This window comes from Balearica regulorum, chromosome 2 (genome assembly GCF_011004875.1).
Source record: "Balearica regulorum gibbericeps isolate bBalReg1 chromosome 2, bBalReg1.pri, whole genome shotgun sequence".
In the NCBI taxonomy this organism is placed as follows: Eukaryota; Metazoa; Chordata; class Aves; order Gruiformes; family Gruidae; genus Balearica; species Balearica regulorum.
The window spans coordinates 117,207,677-117,228,004 of record NC_046185.1 but is presented as its reverse complement, the minus strand read 5'-3'; the positions used below and the strand labels follow the sequence as shown (position 1 = coordinate 117,228,004).

General features: G+C 40.3%; 1 protein-coding gene across 1 annotated transcript in view; it reads left to right on the top strand.

Annotated features, from left to right (window-relative positions):
• ARPP21 (cAMP regulated phosphoprotein 21) overlaps positions 1–20,328 on the top strand; it is a 104,485-nt gene that overhangs the window by 9,465 nt on the left and 74,692 nt on the right. The window contains 3 exon segments of the mRNA XM_075745489.1: positions 471–611; positions 17,123–17,231; positions 19,082–19,183. Of these exon segments, the coding sequence (XP_075601604.1) occupies positions 471–611; positions 17,123–17,231; positions 19,082–19,183 (352 nt within the window).

The following is a 20,328-nucleotide window of genomic DNA, read 5'->3' as shown; positions in this document are numbered from 1 at the left end:
GGAAGAAATTATGCTGACGGGAAATAAGCGTTTTGTCAGTAAGAGAGAAAAAAGGAGTACTTGCCAAACTAGATCTTTCCAGCATCGCCTGGCATCTGACCTTTGGGAGAAAGGCAGAAAGCTGTTGCCAGGAGCTCAGCAAATCTGCAGGATTGTTTGCGCAGGGAAGCACGAGTGTGTGTGCGCGTTCCGGGGTGAGTTCTTCCCAATATACAGAATACTCAGTTGATACCATGAAGTGTGAGCTTTGTTTGTCCCAGTGTAGTGCATGGAAATATGCTTATTAGAAACTCTAAAATTAATTCCTTTTTTTTTTCCTGCCTTCTCATAGCAAACATTTATATGTAAATGCACAAAGGAAAAATTTTCAGATTTTTGTCCACTGAATTATTGAATGTATTGCTATTTTCCTTTAATTATAGCTCAGAGGGAAATCTAATTATCAATGCAATTTATTTTTTTTTCACCAGTAATCACTATAAAAAGTTCCCTCAGATGTCATCATATCAGAGGATGTTAGTGCACAGAGTGGCAGCTTACTTTGGAATGGATCACAATGTGGATCAGACTGGAAAATCCGTAATTATCAACAAGACCAGCAATACAAGAATGTAAGTAGCAACACTGTTGTGCTTTTCCTTGTTCCCTTTCACAAGAGCTGGTTGGTACCATGACTGTGTGGTGTATTTTTTTAAATCTTTTATATTTTTATTTGTTTTATTTTTGTATCGAGTGAGTGCTGTTTACTTCTTTCTAGGGTGGGAGGGGAGGACAGGGCTCGCATTGTGAGGTTATTTAAGGATATAAAGATGCATAAGGAGAAATCAACCCAAGTTGTCTCTTGTGAGAAACTTAATGCAGTATCTTGGAATGTTACTTTCGCTGACTCCTTAGTGCCACCACTTTTGCTACAGAAATGAGCCTGTTGCTTTACATGGCACCTGATACCATAGGGCTGTATTCCTAAATAACCCAAACGTATTTGGAATTGCCTCTTCCCTTGTTCTGGCTCTCCCTGCTTCAAGAATCGTTTTCTGCCCAACCTGATTATTTAGGATTTGGTTCCCCTCCACCACCTGCCACCATTCATTCCCTTTTCCTCCTCTTCTACCCTCCTGGTTCCACTCTATTTTCTCTTCCAATCTCATCGTTTGACCACAGAGTTTTTGTGGGATATAAATTCCTTCTGATGGTTCAAATGCATTGCAAAATTCCTGGCAGGTTAAACTTTAAACTTGTGCTGGCATGCTTTATGCTCTCCTCCGTGAACCTGTATAAAGCTAGCAAAAGCTCGGTACGAAGTTCCCTGGCTAATTCAGCAAAGATGCAGTCATGTGTCCTTGCCTAATCAGCATCAATTGTTCTGCTGAGTGCCATGTGTGTATTAACCATGATGGAACTGTAGCCTTCCTCTCCCTCTTTACCTATAAACTACATAATGAAGAGGAAGTAATTACAAACAGATAATGAAGTTTTGGTATCTGGTATTGGAACAGGAAAGCCCCATTTGAAAATTGTGTACTTCCTGTATTCAATTAGTAGGAGAAATAAAAACATTTATTTCATTTACATATCCAGTACTTAGGTGATTTACTCAGACTCAGTTGCAGAGAATTGGTTTTGTGTTTTTTTTGTTTTTTTTTAAATGTTATTAGCTTCTCCTGTGGAAGGCTAGAAGGGCTACCTAATTTTGCAAACGCATTGGTTTTTACGTCACTGAGCCCTAAAAATCTTTTGTGTGTGAAATAAATTTAAGATGATGGACAATTCATTTTGGATTCTTTTCATGAGCTATCCCTGAGATACTCAGGCACCTCTAAAACAACACTTGGACATCAGTGGTTTTAAAGATCTGAATAAAGCGTGCGCTAACAATCTGATTTTTCAGAAGTCAAGAGAATGACAGTAGCTTGATTAAACTAACACTCGGGCTGCTAAGGCTTAGCCTCAGGATCAGGTAATACCTGACCCTGTGCGAGGGCTGTGTTTGGGTATGAATAAGAAAAAGCTGGGTATGCAGCAAACTGGTGTTCATTTCTGAGTTGTAAATGAAAAAAAAATGAGTCTTCTCTTAAGCAAAACACAATCAATCATATTTGAATGCTTTTTTTAGGCATTCCTCTCTCTTTGTAGTTCTCCCTTTCCCCTTCACGTTTGTGTCACCTCTGTAGTGCACCAACTGCTACAGATCTTTACTCACAGCATTGCCTTCTCCTGGTCGACTTGATGATGTGAGAATATCACATTAAATATCTGAGAATGCCTTGCTTGGTTGTGTGGCTGTGCATCACAGAGATGGATAGCACTGGAAGCGCTGTTGGAAGTGCACGCGCAGTGCTTCTGGAGAGGACACTGAAGCCTTCTTCAACGGTTAAAACTTTGTCCGAGTGCTCTGGTGAACCTGTGGCTTCTTGCATGGTGGGAATGAGCAAGCGAGGCTGTTGACCAGGCATGAACTGGCGTCCCTGTGGGCAAGCTCAGCGGGCAGGATGTTACGTGGGTATAGCGGATCGAATGACCATCTCAGCTGTGGTCTTGCAAGCTGGAGGTGAGGCAGGGAGCCAGACAAATTGGTCATCATTCCAGTGTAGAGCTTCCAGAAATAAATACAGGGCTTTGCCCCTCTGTTGACTGTGAGTACAGCTGTTTCATAAGCACCGCACAAACTGCAGATTTTTTTCCCTTCTGCAGTGATTTGGTAGTAGGTAACTGGATTATATGAAGTTCGTATTGCATCATGGTGCCTGCAGTGTGTTATTTACATTATTTTGATACTGCTGTAAGATAAGGCTTTGTAGAAGTAGCTCTTTCTCTTTGTAACTGGAGGAGATGGCATGTTTTTTTAAAACATCCATGGCTCTGACAGAAAATAGATTGTTATTATCCAGCTTGAATAAAAGCTGATGAGATTTTATTATCCGCAACAAATATTGTGGAAGTTCCACATCTGAAAGCGTCCAATGTGATTTCATGTGTTCTGCATTTCAGTACTCTCAGAGGAGACAATTTTGTGCGGTTCAGAATCAACACCAAATACTGGGAATGTGTTGACTCTATTAATTACTACTTGGAAAGTATCCAGAATACCGGAGAATCTGGAGAGCGGCTGACACGCTGTTCAACATGGTTATGCTGTGCTGTAAGCCTGAGCCATGATAGTTTTATGCGAATTTATGGAGAGGCCCCACAGACGGATATTATGAAGATTTGCATTTTGACAATAAATTATCTCTTTATGGCATATGGTTTCCAAAGTACTTTAGCTGCATACTGCAGAGAGTGAAGAATATTCTTGGATACTCGAGAATTCATAAATTCTGCACTGTCTGTGACTTTGGTGTATGTGTGCTTGTTTGGGAAGAGCATATGACTCTTGGGCTTGAATAAGCACCATGTGGCTTATTTCTCTGGCTGAGCGAGTGTTCATGTCACATCTCTGCTCACGCTTGCAGGCGATGCGTTGTTCCCTGGCTCCGGGCAGTGAGGTGCGTTTATTCGGTTCAGCAGAGACCTCCCGTGCTCGCTGCCCGCAGGTGGGTGGAGGTACAAGGGTCAGGACAGTTAATGGGCTTTGAGATGATTGGGCTGGTTGGGGAAAATCTGGTAACAACGCTACCTTAGAGGTGCCGTGGTATGGAGTAAGGTCTGTCAAACGGGGGACTAGGATATGAATGGAGTGGATGGGGGCATTTAATTTCTTTCATCAATTAGCCAACTTAGGGCAACATATATCTACTTCTGTGCACCTCTGCCTATAAAAAAGCCCCCTGTTTTTCAAGGGCTTGGAATTTGAGAAAGAGCTTATTGAAGGGGTTGCAGCTGGAAGGAGGGCTGTGGCTTGTCTGGTCAACCATGTTGCTTTACAGAGAAGGGAAGATGGTAAAAATGTACTAGGACTTGAATCTCTCTGGGACTGCAATCCTGGAGCTTTAGTGAACTCTTGGTGAAGTCTCTGTTAATACAGTCAGACCACAATGACAATTTTGCAGTCTGAAGACAATTTATGATGAGGAACTTAATCTAAGGTGCCTTTTTTTTCTTTTTAATTTTATTGGAATGTGAAGAAGTTCTACTGTTTTTTGAAGCTTTTTAATGAAATGAAATTTTAAAACACATAGAGGTGACCTCAAGTACCCAAATATTTGTTAACCTTCATAAAGTTAAGTCTCTGTACTCTTGCTCTCATCACAGTATACTGCATTTTAAAAACAAATTACCTTTCAGTATGATTTTTGAAATTAAGACTAGGTTAAAAAAGGAGAACAACTTCAAAAAATAAATATCATTTTTATGGTCTCTTATCTTACAAAGTCCTGCCTAACTAATTTGTCCAACTTTTAAAAATTTTACTCTCAGCAGTATACATGAGAAAAGTTGATCAGAAAGTGAGGGAGGGGTTTTTATTGTTGTTTTGTTTTTATAGTCAAAGTGTTCAACTACTACTTAAAATTGGAAGTCTGCTTTGTTTAGTATGAACCTGCTTTTGTGTCACCATTGTAATGTATATTTGTCTGTCATCTGTGTCTGACTGTCATCTATCTAGAGATATACTGAAATGTAGAGAAATATGATATAAATATGATATAAACAGTTTGGAATTGAGGAAATATGTTAGGGCATCCCAAATTGGAGGGGGGGGGGGAGTGTGTGTGCCACCTTCTATTCTGTATATTTCTCATAATTCCTGTCAAAGAATTGGAAGTACTTTGGAGTTTTTTGCAGAACTGTTGATATTATTACACATATCAGGTCAATCAGATTCATTCATTTGATTGTCTGTATATAGGTGGAGAAATTTAAAGGAAGTGTGTTTGATGTGCTTGGTAAATGAAATGGGTTTTCATTTGGTTGAGATCATCACCCATGTGACAAGTATGTCTGAATCACAGCCCACACATGCATTCATGTACATTTTTATATAAGTGTGAGTGGCAGGGCTCATCAGAATTGAGAAGGCGGAGTGCTTAGAATATATAATGGCTGTATTTAGACATTTTCATACATTCTGAGGGTGTAACATACCTATTATGAACTTTATATCTATATTCACATCTTCAGTTATGACTGGTTTTTTTTTCCAAGAGCATGGTGAGTTATGATCCTTGTAATATTTGGTTTTCTTCTTACTCTTCTAATATGTAAATTTTAATATAATATTGGCCCACTCAGAAGGTTTTTTGGTGCCTTTGGGATGCATCAAAAACTTTGGGCAACACTAAGATGTTTTGTGTGTTACAGGGATTCCTTATAATCTAGAGTTGAACTGTATCAGCAGAAGGATACATAATGTACAGTATGTACTTTGAATAACCTACAAGACCTTTGTAGTTATGACATACAGTCTGTGTTATTCTGTCTCCTCTGTGTAAGGGTGGTTTGAATCACAAGTACGGAAGAGAAGTTCTCATTAGCTTTCTATTGTGTATACAGTGAGTGATCTTGTGGTAGATAACATCTATGCTCATAGAGGTGCGCTGTGCCAATTTCACTATCTTAAGATAAGAATCTGAACTTTGGTACAAGATTCTATAGACATGTCAGTAAAATGGCATTCACTGAACGTTGGCAATTTCAATGAAGGATAGTGTCGTGGTTTAGCCCCAGCCGGCAGCTGAGCACCACGCAGCCACTCACCCACTGCCCCACAGTGGGATGGGGAGGAGAATGGGAAAGAAAAGGCAAGACCTGGTGGGTTGGTATAAGGACAGTTTACTGGGATAGCACAGGGAGAGGGGAAAAAAAAACCAAAACAAAAACCCCAGTACTTAACAGAGTATACAAAACTGGTGATACACAATGTCGTTTCTCACCCAAGAACTGTACAACTCAGACTGCACGCTCAGACCTGTCCTGAAACCAGACTGTCCCCGAGCCACATGTCCTGGAAATGCTGCCGCCCCTCCCTGGCTAGCTGCCCTTTTACACTGAGCATGATGTCACATGGTATGGAATATCCCTTTGGTCAGTTTGGGTCACCTGTCCTGTCTGTGTCTCCTCCCGACTTCTTGTCCACCCCCAGCCATCCCGCTGGCAGGGCAGTGCAAGAAGCAGAAAAGGCCTTGGCCCCGTGTAAACACTGCTCAACAATAAGTCCATAGAACAAAAACATCTCTATATTATCAATGCTGTCTCCAGCACAAATCCAAAACACAGCCCCATACTAGCTACTGTGAAGAAAATCAACCCTCTCAGCTGAAACCAGGACAAATAGTTTCTAGATTTTTTTTTATTTTTTTTTTTTACCCTAGGCAGAAGTGCCAAGAAGACTCCTTGAGATGCCAAATGTTACAGCCTTTGGAACATGCCGAAAAGTATGCCTGTCCCCTTGACTAAATGAAGTATTCAATATAAATGACTTTAATTTCTTTAAGTAGTTGTTTGCTGATAGGAAAGATGTGACATTTTCCACACGCATTTGGTAACAGTTCTTTTTTTAATTAGGTATGTGGTAGTAGTTACAACTGTGTATCTGCTCACATATATCTTATTTTTTTGTAAAAGCTCAGTCAAAGAAATTCAATGTTTGCCAGGGAGTTTAAAGCTCAGTTTTGGGTGTTGTCCCCCTGCGTTGTAATACGGAATAGTTATCTGGCAAATGGCTTGCTGTATCGTATTGCAGCTGCATTTAAGCACCTTGTGTACCTATATGATAGTCACGGATAACACAGAGTAATGACATCGTGAGTGTAGAATCGCTTTTATGAGCCACATGATGCAAGAAAACATATACGAACACCATTATTTTCGGGTTTTGGGGTTGGTTGTTTTGGGGTTTTTTTTCCCCTTGGAGTTCTGCATTAGTTTTCTTCAAGGGACTATGGAGTTCCTTCCATTTCTCTGTTTCCTATTGTAGTTACCTCTTTCCCCTCTTCACTACAGAATAGTTGCTCTTTGACTACTAAGAAATAGGTAGAAACTGGGGACATCTACACTTTCCGTCTGGTTTAGAGTTGCTGTTGCCCAATCGCTATAGCAGTGTCATATGTTACAAATGTGTATGGAAATATAAGGGTGCGTAGTAGACATATGCAACTAAAATGGAAAAAAACCCCCTGTGTAACTGAGAAATAACACTATAATTGTCAGAGACATTTTGTTCCAGTTTAAGCTGAGCTAATACATTATGCAACTAAGAATTTACTAAGAACATAATAAAGCAATAATGTCTAATAACTATGAGTTTATGTAGCTACATAGTAACATACGTAGCTTCAAAGTATTAAATTATGTTGGTTTTCATGGATTTTAGTTCTTGAATTTTTCATGCAAAAATAATCTGTTTATTTCAATCTGGGATTAAATTAGGAAGGTGATTAGAAAAAACATTTTTCAGTGCAATAGTAATCACGTTTAGGATGCGAGAGCCCAGTGACCCAGTAGTCATTGCTATGATGCTTAGATTTTAGATTTTAGCTCCTTTCTGGCCTTTCCTGCTGCCGCCCAGAGCTGGGCAGCACATCCCTGTGTGTTGAGCAGGGGAAGGCCTTCACATTCAAGAAGGAATGAGGAACTTCCCAAACAGTGCTTTAGAAAAGCATTAAGGGAAATTAAATGTTTTGCGTTGAGATTCGGGAAATGTCTGCCTCCAGCAGTGGCCTGCACCTCCTCGTGCACTGCATTGCCTTGGCTTTTTATTGCAGTAGAGAGCCACCTAATGTGGAGGAATTGCCTTTCTTTTATCCTGTCACATGGTGGTTGGAGAAGTAATTTAGGGTCTAAGTACGTTAATAACTGGTAGACGTTTTAGAAGTATCTTAATATTATGCTGCAGGCATTTGTTTCAGACATAAAGTTGCCACTGTTACGCTAAATGCATTATTTGAGGCTGTGCATATTCGTAATTTCACTGCTTGACGCTCATCTGGAAGAGATTGAGCTTTTTTCTCCCAGTCTTTTTTTTTTTTTTTTAAATGTTGATTTTTTTTAATAATAATTGAATTAGTACAGCCTTTTTTTCTGAGCAAGCATTCTCTCATTTTAGTCACATGCCTATTTAACATGAAAGATACAAAAGAGAAAGAATACACTTGGTACACTTGAAGTTGAGCTGAATTTGACCCTTAAATACTGGCTTCGTTCTTACTTTGACTGGTGTAAGCCATATACTGGACCCATGGAAATGACTTAATCTGTAAATGAGATGTTAGGATTAATGGACCAGTTCTAATAGCTCCACTATTAAATTTTTATCTAATGTAATTTATCAAAACTAAATTGTTTATAATTAAAGTGGCCATGTACTTTACAGCTGTTCTATACTGTAATGAAATATTAGTTAAGCATTAATCAGAAGACATCTATGGTATTTTTTTCTGAGGTTTTTTTGTTTTTTCTTTTTTTAATCCTTACAATCACACCACTTAATACTGTTAAGTTTGATAAACCTAGAAGGTTATTGTCACCTGCTCTGTGTGGAGAGATGGGAGGTTACCCAGGAAGAGAGCTGTAGCAGGAAAGTGCCCGTTAATCAATTTGCTGTTCCATCATTTATACTTCCAAATCACTGGAGGCAGATCTGGAAATTTGAAATGGCCCCTGTACTTCTCGCAGAGGTAACTGTATGTCAGTAGTAGGTGAAATAATGTCTTTAAATCTGAGTATTTCAGAAACGAGGTGCTAGTATACGAGCAAGTGAATTTTCTAGGCAGTCTAAATTGTTTTCAGTAATTGCCTTTTACTCTTCTGTTCCCTGCGTCATGTTTAATGCAGGAAATATGACATGATCGCTATAAATGAAAAAAGTATCATGAGTTTTGAGAAACCTTTGTCTTTATAAGCAAAGTCAGTTGTTTCTGCTCGCTTTTTCCAAGGTAGCCTCTGACAGGTTTAGAAATAGGCACTCTTCTTCAGGCCAGTGATTGTTCAGGGGATGACTTCTGATCCACGGGTCTTCCTGCTGGAGACGGGGAAAACGTTCATGGCCTGAAGTAGAAGTAAGCACAAGAATTTGCTATGGTATTAATTTGTACACATGGGGCATTTCAACTGGACTAATAGTTTCTTCATCAGCCCATCGGCTTTTGGGGAGCTATTTTGCCTTCATTGGTGGTCTTCAAATCTTGAATTTGCTTCCTTTTTCTCACTCTCTTCCTTGTTATTTTTTGAACTTCTAAGTAATGTAACTTTAAATAGATCACAGCAGTTATGCAACACTGTAATTTGCAGCCACTTACAGAGTATGCCACATCCTTAAAATCAAATATTAATGAATTCCATAATAAGCAATGGTACCACATAGTAGGCTCTACTAGCTGGAAATAAATCGGTGCTCTGCAAGATGTTCAGATGTACTATGGTTTGCATCCATAGATTAAATGAGGGTGACTTTCTGGAATTAAGCTTTGTGAAGGCCTGTGAGGGTTGCAAGTTGTGCTATGATACCTCAACGTTAGATCAGGTTCTTTAAATACCGTATACTCTGAAAGCCTTCAGGATCTGGCCCTCTGCTTGATCCGCACACAGAATAAATTGGCATGGAAGAGATTCGGTGTGCATTGACTCTAGCCATCCTGCAGCCTTCAGCTTTGCCATCATTTTCATAATGGCAAATGCTACTGGTGCCAGCCCCCCTGAAAATGTGCTGCTGGGGTACTGGAACTGAGCATCTTGAAGGGGTGGGTGAGAGTGACAGACTGAACCTTGCTCGCTCTCATTGAAAAATCCGGGGGGACGCCGCTCCCGTGTAGCATTACTGGCTCTTCCTTTCAGTCCTGCCAGACTTCTCTGCAACCCTAATTAGAGGGGGAGAATGCCTGTCACAATAACTTGTGACTTTTCACATCCTTGTTGTTTAGTAATAAATACAGAACATGTTTAGAGGCCAGATGCTGTTCTGAAAAAAATGTTAAAGAATATAAAGTCTTTAACTAGGAAAAATGTGGCATTTGGTATTTGAGGGGCCTCCCCCCACCCTGTGCTACAGAGACAGCAGCACCTTGAAGGAACTGTCTTGTACAGGGTTGATTTTTTTTTTTTTTGGTGGATTCAGTGTGCTTTTATCATCGTAAGTTCTTAGTGACTCATACTATAAAAGCAGCAATCTGTTAATGAGGCATTTACCTTCAAATGCTTGAAATGCCATCTTGAGTGGTTTCAAGTATTAAGTTATGATAATATAAATGCACTGTACTTTAACAATTATCTGTATTTAAATTCCCACTCTGACTTTTTGAAACTGTGTTTCAGCGTCCATCAACCCCTAAATATACAAAGCTTGTTTGAAGGCTGAAATTCTGGGCTCTCATTCTTGAAAAGTATTATTCTGAGAAAATTTCATCAAATAATTTAACCTCTAGGGCTGGAATTCTGCCTTTCATCATTTAGTTGGGGCCTTTTGACAATGATGATATTTGCTTCCAAATTCTGTAAATTCTCGAACTCTCAGAATACATTCCCATGCCTCCGTGATCAAAATGGTCATTTGTACTGCAGATAATAGAATTTTGGCTCACAAGGTAAAGCAAAGAATCGGTAATGCTTACATAGGTTTACTGTGGCAGTAATGCAGAGCCCTAGGAGAGCCTCCAGCATAAAACCGAAAAAAGCACAGCGGGCAGATGTAGTAGATATTCACAAACTAGCAAAGCAAGAAAGGCCATCATACTGTGTCACAGCGTGCCTTCAAAATAGAGGCAAACGTGATGTTGGACTGAGCAGTCGGTTTAATTAAAGACAAGCGCAAATAAGAAGAAAACACTGTTAAACCATCAGCACACCCACACAAGAGCGCCATAAATCTTCACAACTTCTCTGAATCCTGTTGGCAGCAGCGCTTCTCCCCCACTCTCACTGTCCCATTGCTCTCCTGATCTAAGAACATTTTGTCAGTTATTCATTTTGTTTGCCAGATGATGATCCTGCGGGTACCCAGGGGTGGTGTTTTGCCTCTTCCTAGCCCCATTACTCTGCCTGTCTTTCACTTTATGTTGCCTTTCATTCAGGAGAGGAATATCAACGTGCTGTCCTTCATTATGTGCATTAAATTAACAATTGCAATGCAATGTTTTTGGTTTTTTTTAGACTCTTGCACACTGCAGCGATCTCCACTTTTGAAATCTCTTTCCTATTTTACATTCCTTCAGACAATGCTTCGCTCTTACCTATGAGGCTTTTGCAGATGATATGCACTACAGCACTTGCCTGATTTTTTTTTTTTTTTTTGTAACTCCATCAGGCGCTGTACTGGCAAACCCATCTTTTCCACACATGGTGAGGTTGTTGCTTTCTTTGAAAGGCATCTTGCAACAGCCTCTGTGCTGTGGTGCTGTCAGAAACATATGCCTCATAATAAAGATTTATGTGCTGTATATAAGTCAGCCCAGACAATACCAGACTGTTTGTGAGCTCTGCTAATACAGTGACTACGTCTTCAGAACCATAATGTTCAAAGCTCATGCTTGTCTCTTTCCATTTGTACTTTTGGTGTGGTATCTGTGTTTCCTGTTTCTTAGCCAGTTATTTCAGAGCTAATTAACTTATTTTAAATGAGTGAAGTTTCCCCCCCACCAGTATTTCATTTCTTATCTCCCGTGCAAAGAGAGGTCTATGAAACTGCATTAGTTTGCTTCTAAACATGGCAGATGCAATGTTTAGAAGGGAAATGCCCTGTGACTTCCTTAGTCTGTGTATCCTGATAGTTATTACCACTCAGCAATATGTTTTTTTAAATCTGTAATTTGATTAAATAGTGGATACCTGGTTAAGGTACTTAGGGTTTGGGGTTTTTTTCATTACTACTTACAATGGTTGACTTGGAATCAAAAGCATTAAATGAGCACGTAATGGCGAATTCTCCTTAAAGAGACCATGTAAAAAATATGCCTGAGGGGCAAACTCTGTTTTCTGTCATACAGAGATAAATTGAGAGGAACTCTACTGAAGTGAATGGAAGCAGCTCACATTAAAATCACCACAATGATAGTAGGAAAAAATCTTATAATGGATGTTGCTATCAAAAATCTTAACTTTTTTTTTTTCCTTTCCGACACACAGAAATGTTTAGCTGCTTATTCCAGCTTTACCATTTCCAAAATATAGGCTTCATTGTAAGGAATGAGTCTAGAAAAGTGTCTTTATTGGGGTCTTGCTGAAGTAAGGACTGCAGATGGCTTTTAGGTAACTATAAAATGAGAAAGGTAAATGATGATGGCCAACTTGCGAAAGAAGCAGCAGACACAAAAAACATCTGAAAGGAGGTAGTGACAGAGCTTTGTTTTGCTATAGATTTGTTACTATATATCTGACTCAGTGTTTCATAAAATGACAGGATGGTTGAGGTTGGAAGGGACCTTAGAGGTGAACTTGTCCAACCCCACCCCTGCTCAAGCAGGGCCACCTAAAGCCAATTGCCCAGGACCATCCCAATGATGGAGACTACACCACCTTTCTGGGCAAACTGTGCCAGTGCTCGGTCACCCTCACAGGGAAAGTATTCCAAGCACAGAAATAAGAAACTTGACCCGTATCTTAAAGTGAGTGTTATAATAATCCCTCAACACAAAAATGAGGCTGAAAGAGTTGAAATGATCATTGGCTGATGATTCTCCATGAGAAGGAGCACAGCCACTAGAAACTGAAAAGCAGTATTGCCCTGAGATTTTGCCTGACTATTCTCCTCAAGTCTGGACCTGATATTGCAGTGAGGTACGCAGAAGTGCTCCTGAACCAGGGAAAAACACTGGATAGGAGGCTTAATGATGCCTGTCACATGCTGTGGCTGGCGGTTGGGTAAATTGATCACTTGCCAAAAACTAATTTCATAATCCATCCTCTCCATCTTTTCACTGTGAAAGAAAATGGATTAGGAAAAGGTTTCCAAAGATTTTTGGATGATGTGAGCAGATTTTGCCAAAGTCCACAGACTCTCAGAGTTTCGGGAAGCTGTCTGTGGTGAAAGGTTTGGGTGTTGCTGGACACCTACTGAAGCTGGTTTCCTGCAAGGCAGAATGGAGAAGAGAGGCTGTCTTGGCTGCTCGAAGGACCTACACTCTCTGGCAGATCTGGGCATGAGAAAGGGGCTGCACAGCTGCCTGAGGATGCATGACAAGATCCAATTTCTCTTAAACATTAGTAGCACCTGATCAAAAGCTTTACAGGGAAGGAGGAAATGCGCTCTGTGTTTTGTTCTGAAACACCTTTCCAGAAAGATGACTAAGTGAGCTGCTTGACAACTTTTAGGAAATATGAAATGAGTTCATCTGTGATTGTGTTTTTGAGAAGTTGCATTTTTAGGGCACAGATGTTTTGCTTCCATCCATACTGTCAAGCAATAAAAATTTGGATGATCAAAAGGTTATATTAAATAAAACCCAAACAAACAAACAAACAAAAATCCACCTCAAACTTGACTACTTTTTTTTTTTTTTTTTTTTTTTTTAGCCTATGTGATTTCCCCCTCCCTGTGTGCTGGGGTTTCTAAGCCTTTAAGGTATAATCGGGTCATACTTTCTGGTTTTCTCAGCAGAGGCTCCAAATTGCAAAAATCTTATTGACTTAAAAGGGAATTGGTATTTTCTTCGTAAGCTTTTTTGGAGTAGTGGGGTTTGAGGTTCTCAAGTGATCCACTGATTCCGGACGTGGGGGCTAAATGAAATACTGAATGTCATACGGGTGGGCTGCACTCTTTGTAAGTGTACGTTTGCATGTTTGTTTTCTTGCGCACGGTTGTTAGCACGTAGATGGGTGTACTGCGTGGCCAGGGTCAACCCGCCAATATAGGATAGGTGTTATAGGTTGTTTTGTTTGAGGTTTTTCGCAGAAGATCCCGAAATAGAGTACTTGAGTTAGTGGTAAGGTCTTCAGAAGTACTCAGTTTCTCTTCAAAAAAGCTATGCAAATCTCATTTTTACCGCTTAAAATTAAACTGAGGTGTGGTTAGGATTTGAAGGTGTAAATTAGATAACCAGTGTGGTAATAGTAAGTTCCTGATTTTGCATGGGTTTGTAATAATAACTGTAAACCATGCTTTGACTTGACCAAGATCTTAATTTATGCCAGTACTGAAAATAAGCTTGATAAATTCCCTCCCTTTCATGCATGAACACAGTTTGGTATATTGTGCAGTTTCTACAACTGACAGTATCAGGGCTATAAAAGCTTAGAAGAGAAGTAAACGTGATTGTTATTAATTTGGGACTCACATGAGATGAATTCCCTGTAACTGCTGTATTACTGTAATTATATACTGTATTAGTATATTGACAGTATAATGCATCTTACTCAAAATTGCATATTATTTTCTTCCATTTTCAAGCGATTGATTCACCTGCAAATTCATACACTATTGCAACAGATTTCCTCAGAGTAACCACAGCGTCTCTGCTGCCTTTTAGCAAATGTGTTATATGGTTCTAGGGAACTTTAAAGCTGTGAATGTGGAACTTGTGCTGACTTCCATCAGAGGACCAGACCCAAATCTTTGCAGAGTCAACCTCTTCTCTACCCAAATGATTAGAGCATTTGAATCCACTTACTGGTTTTTAGACATTGTTGGCCATCTGTGTCCTACTACTAATACATTTTTGCAATAGGTGTTAAAAAAGAAAATGCCGTAAACAGTGTTGAAGACAAAACCACAAACACGTGTAAATATCACTGGACTCTGATATCTTCTTTAAAATAGTTAGTTTACATTTCTTTCTTCTAGATGTCCTTTTCTGATTTATAATGTTTGAGGGAGGCCTGCAGGTTGGCGTGCGTGAAGATATTTGGTGCTGTAGTATCCTATTTCTCACTTGACAGTCTTCCCTCAGGCTTTGCGTCCTTATTAACTGAGCTGGTCGTGCTGTTTGCAACCTCACTGGTAACGGTGACCCTGAGTTGCAGTGACTACTGGGAGGGAGGGACCTTCTCATGGCGCTGGCAGTACCGTGGCGCTCCATAATGCTCAAGAGTCTCTCTCTGCCCAAGCAAACCTCTTTTCACAACTGGAGATTAATCACCTACAGGCTCGTACATTAGTTTTATTAACAGGCATGTACCAGATCGTTAGTTTAGACTTGTGGCTTGATCTCACACTTCTCCTATTCTCTTCTGACAAGTGGAAATATTTTATAAATACTAAATGAAGTGAAAATGGGACTAAAAAATGAAAATAATGTTATGAAGTATGAAAACCACGTTGTTGTTTAAACAAGTTAGTAGTTGGAGGCACATTTTCCCAAATTGCTTTTTCAAGCTTTTTTTTCTAATTTTTGATTACTTTTTTCTTCTCTCTGCATTTTAAAATGCCAGTTATTTATTAAGTTTGATATATAGTTTATTACATGCTCAGTAGATAGTTTACAACTATAAATTTTATACTGATAGTACAATTGCAGGAATGTTGTTTGTGCTTTAGGATGTAAAATCAGAAAAATAACATTTCTCAGCTGTCAAAGCAGAATAGTTGAGGGAATGAATCTTCGTTTCTGGCTGTGCAGGCACAGTGCTCATTAATGAGAGTAAAGGCAGAACAACCCACCTAGCAATCCGTTACTGGGGCTTTGTAGCCTTTCTGTTTATGAGGAAACGTCACTAAAGATGCATTAGGTTAGAAAACTATGTGGAGAGCTGTGCTCCTCTGGGCTTTCCCAAAAGAAGGCTAGTGGGGCATCCGGAGCGTCTGCTGACTTTTGTGCGTTGGGCCCCGTATCTCTTAGCGCTAGCAGATGGACAAAGGCTTCTTGAATTCTCAAAATCTATGGAAATGGGGCTAGTATGTTTTGTTGCTTTGTCACAAAAATGCAAATTGTGACAAATTCATAGAGAAAGAGAGACAGCAGAACTGCTATCTCTTACTACAGTGTCTCTTAACAGTCCATTACAAATGTTTCCTGCACATCTGACAACGTAATGGACTGCAATTACAGTGCAAATACATGCTGTACTTTGATTTGAAACCCATCGCTAATTAGTTAAGTATAAATCTGAATGCTATAACAACAAAATGGTGGCTGATGTACGCGTCTGGTTTAATTTTCCAGTCCGAAATAAGATGAAACTGAGGTTTTAATTTTAAAGTTTGTAGAGGAGTTTTATTTACAAAGTCACTGACTTCTGTAAATTCTACCTTTTGGTTTCTTCACAATTGGTCCATTAATGTTTGTATCTTACTTATGTAGATCTCTAGACATAAGCAGCTCCTACCAGTACTGTTGTTAGCAGCTCCTTCAGCACAGAGTATAAGGTTTGCGTTCCCTGATAAAAACCTCACGGTGTGACACAACTTATTACTGCTTTTAAAAAAACAGCTTGTGCGTTAGCAGCCCCTCAGTTGGGCCATAGCAGCGTACGAATCTCAGCTCAGTTCTTGAGGCCATTGGTTGCCTATCGACATTGGTGGGGCTTAAAACATTATGGGTTTGATCTGGGAGTGGTGCAAGCTGGAGTGTTATTTCTTGACAGCTACGAGGCATTGGCAGCGACCAGTTCAGTGATGTGAGATGCTTCTTAAAATTTGCTTTTTGTGCAAGGTGAGGTGACATGAAATGCCGCTTTTTGCACAAGATGAGAATATGGAACATCATCCTACCAACTTACAAACCTGAAAATGTTGAGCTTTTAACCAGTGGGGTATGGCTTTTAAAAATAAATAAATGTTAGGGTGGGTTTAAATCGGTGGACTAATTGATACTCTCTGAAGTATTTTTCCTCGCTTAATGGTGATGAGGTAATATTTTGTTTAAGCAAAACACCATCAGTCCCTCCTGTTACTGGTTTTATTAGGAGTAAAGAAACTCTTGGTTTTGTTTTTAAGTTTTCTATCGGTTTTTCTTAACTTTTAAAGGTGGATAGGCAGCATTGCCGGAGGTCACAGCTACTGAAGGAAGCAAATTAACATACAGTATGTTAATTTGTTTTCCCTGTCCTTCAGTCACAGTGAGGAAAGTCTAAATATTTCAGTGACTGAGACTTTGGATTCCCGCTCCTTGCTGCACAACAACAACAAAAGCTATTTATAGCAATAACAGTTAGCAGCGATACAGCAGCCTCAGACAGCTATAGGCAGCGTCTCACCATGACCACAAATGTTAACTGCTTTTGCACTGAATGCCTCTGTAAAAACAAAGAGCACTGAGAAATAAAGATCAAAGCAAAACCAAAAGAAAGATTTTTTTATTGCTATGTTTTACTTTGCTGGCAGACCAGAGCAAAGGTTTTCTGAACATTTAAAAGATGAAAAAGGTGAAGAATCCCAGAAGCGATTTATCTTGAAGCGAGATAACTCTAGTATTGATAAAGAAGACAATCAGGTTGGTTCTCGGTTCGAGAGTTGCTGAAATTTGTTCTGTTTTTGAAGGTGGGCTGACTGATGTTATTGTTGTTCTTTTGTTGTTGCTCTCCTCCTCCTCCTCCCCTGCCCTCCCGCTCCCTTCCCCGCCTCCTTTGGCGTACGTACCACCGTGGGTAGCATCGAGCCCCGGCGTGGCCGCTTCAGCCGTGGCAGCGTGTGGGTTTGCATGGGTGGTTTGCTTGGCGCAGGACTTGCTGCATGCCCACGGGAGGGGGAATGCCGGCGGCTCCGGGCTGCGTGGAAGGCTGTGTCAGTCGCATTTCTCAATGTCTCGCCTAACTGTGGCAGTTGTTCCGCTCCCTTACAGCTTCCTCCTTCCGTTGTACCCATTCAGAGTTCGATTTCAGTATGGACTGATGATAAACTGGTGTAACCCAAAAAGGAGAGAGGAAAAAAAAAAAACCCAAAACCTAAAAAAAAAAAAAAAAAAAAGCCCCAAAAAAACATGTGATGGTGAGGGACAGGTCAAATTTTTTTTTTTTAACCCATCCTAAATTAAGTTTTGACCAAAAATAAATGAGTTTCATCTTTTAGATTCCCTTCCTCCTCCTGTCCCCTCACCACCTTTTACTGTCTGTGTAACTTACTTGCTTGTTGTGCATGTACTGTGGCAGACGTTCCCCCTCTGTGTTGCCTGTGCCATAACACTACCTTACCTTAGGTGAGCCCGATGAGTAGGGGAGCGCCAGGGAAATGTGTGTGTTTGTGCTGCCTTTAAAAGCGGGTGTTGTGCTGTTTCAATCCAGTGCAAGATGTGTATGTGGAATATATTAACAACAACAACAAAACAAATCAAAAAGGGTTCTGACGTGAATTGCTTTTATGAGAAAATTCTCACAGGTAAGAAGACAGCGTATGCTTTCTTTGCTGAGGTTATATTTGTGGAGGGACCTGCCAGTGAGTCTCTCGTTGCCACTCTCCTTCATGCTTTCAGTAAAGGACTGATTTTTTTGCCTTTCTTTTTTTTTTCTTCCCTCCCCCACCCGCCCCTATTTTCCCCCCTTGACTTTCAGTTGTACATAGCAGCCTTGCCAGTTGTGCTGCATCTGAGTTAGCTTCGAAAACAAACCCCAGGCGTTTTCGGAGTGTAGTGAATATGGGGTCAGCCAAAGGAAAGCAGCATGACCTATCTCACCAGGTGCTGGGGTGCAGGGGGAGAAGGAGCAGTACTTGAAACCCAATTGCCAATTCCTTTAAGGTCCTCTTCTCCTCTCCTCCCTCCCACGGCACAGCCATTTCCTTCACTGCGGTTTACAAGAGGCGCAAATGGCCCTTCTTTTCCCAGCGAAACTGAAGTCAAGGGTTCCTTATGGCGTGGAAATGGTTAAAAGCGTTGTGCTGAATATTTGGGACTTTTCCTTGTACACTTAGACTTTGGTGGGTTTCTTCTAGGGTTTGCAGTTTAGCTCTTGCAGCCTAGTTTCCCTCTTTTCTTCCTCTATTTCGTAGGTAGTGCAGCGCTGCCTGCCCTCCTGCTCCTCGCAGCCGGTAGGAGAGTCGAGAAATCTTAGCAGCCGAGAGCAATGGCTCTTCGGCTTGAGGTGAGAACACCCAATTTTAGGACGGCAGGTCTACAAAAGCCATGCAGAAAGCCTTGTTTTGGCCACTCAGTCTTCGAACCCCCGTGCAGTATCTAACTGGAAACCCTCGGGTGCCCAGCCTCGCAGGGCACTTCGTGCAGGAACGACAGCTATCGTTTTCATGCTTCATTTGTTTAAGTGAACATTTATTATTCTCAGCTGACAGTTACTTAACGGCAGTTTTTAACAGCTCAACTTATATAACCCTCCTGGTTTTCTTTCTGCTCAGCAAAACAGAATTCTTCCATTTAGAGATGACAGACGAAGTAAATCAATTGAAGAGAGAGAAGAGGAGTATCAGAGAGTGAGGGAGAGAATATTTGCACAAGATGTGAGTAGTTGTTTTAATTGCCTCTTTAGTGCCCTACCTTCGCCGGTAGTCAGACAGTCTTGCCCCCCTCCGACACGAACACCGCAGCTGGACTTGCCCTGTGGAGCTGGAGGTGACAGGGAACGCAGGGGGTCCGAGAGGATCTCAAGAGGTGCAGAGGTTGGTTTTTGGAGAAGGAGAAGATGAGAATTGCAGGGAGAAGGGTAGAGGAAAGATCAGGCCCAGCATGTTGTCTGGAGAGTGCTTATCCCATTTCTTTGAACGTTTGTGTTGTCTAGGTTTCCTTCTTTTTTCCTCCTTTTTTTGCCAACCAAAGAGCAGTGATTTAAATGGACACTCTCAATAATTTCAAATAGCTGTGTTATTTCTTATTTGTTTCGAGCTGGAGCAAATCTTGAAAGTGTCCTTCTGCAGAGCCTCCTCATGGTTTTATTTCTTTGGACCTGTGCTCTAGCACTAAGACACTAAGAACAAAGAAAAGCCAGAGCTTAAACGTGGAGTTGCACAGGTTTTTTTAAATGACTGACTAAGGAACTGTATTTCTGCCATCAGAAGGAGTCAGTTGCATTGTTGATGATATTATTCTGAAAGAAATAAAATTAAATAGGCATTATAATTCCTGCCTTTACCAAAAAAATCAGAACTTGCACAAGCTACGTTGCTAGAGGAAGACATTTAAATATGAATCATCTGTGAGCAATACCTCATGTTCCTGAAAAAAGGAAGAAAATCATAGTTTGCTATAATACTGTAATGATGGGGTCTTAAAAGGGGAGGAAGAAGAAAAGGGGGGGTGAAAGTCAACATTTTTATTGTTTTAATCTCACATCTCAGTGGGAGCTCTGCCATTTAGAAGAATATGGGAATAAACCCAGTTAAAACTATCACTGAAAATCATATTTGGCAGTGTCCTTTTAAATTAAAACTGTTCATATGTTGCAGGGCTACTAGTATTATTTTAGATAGCCTTTTATTTTGCTCTGGCTTTGGAGTTGCACACATCCAAGTTATTTTTCTTTAGCAGAATACATTGTATAGTTTTAAGGTATGTTTTGTCTCACTTGTGGTAAGTAATTTTGCTTTTTAATAAGTGGCTTGCCACATCTAAATGTTTTTAGCCTTGCTTTTTCTTTCATCACTGAGAC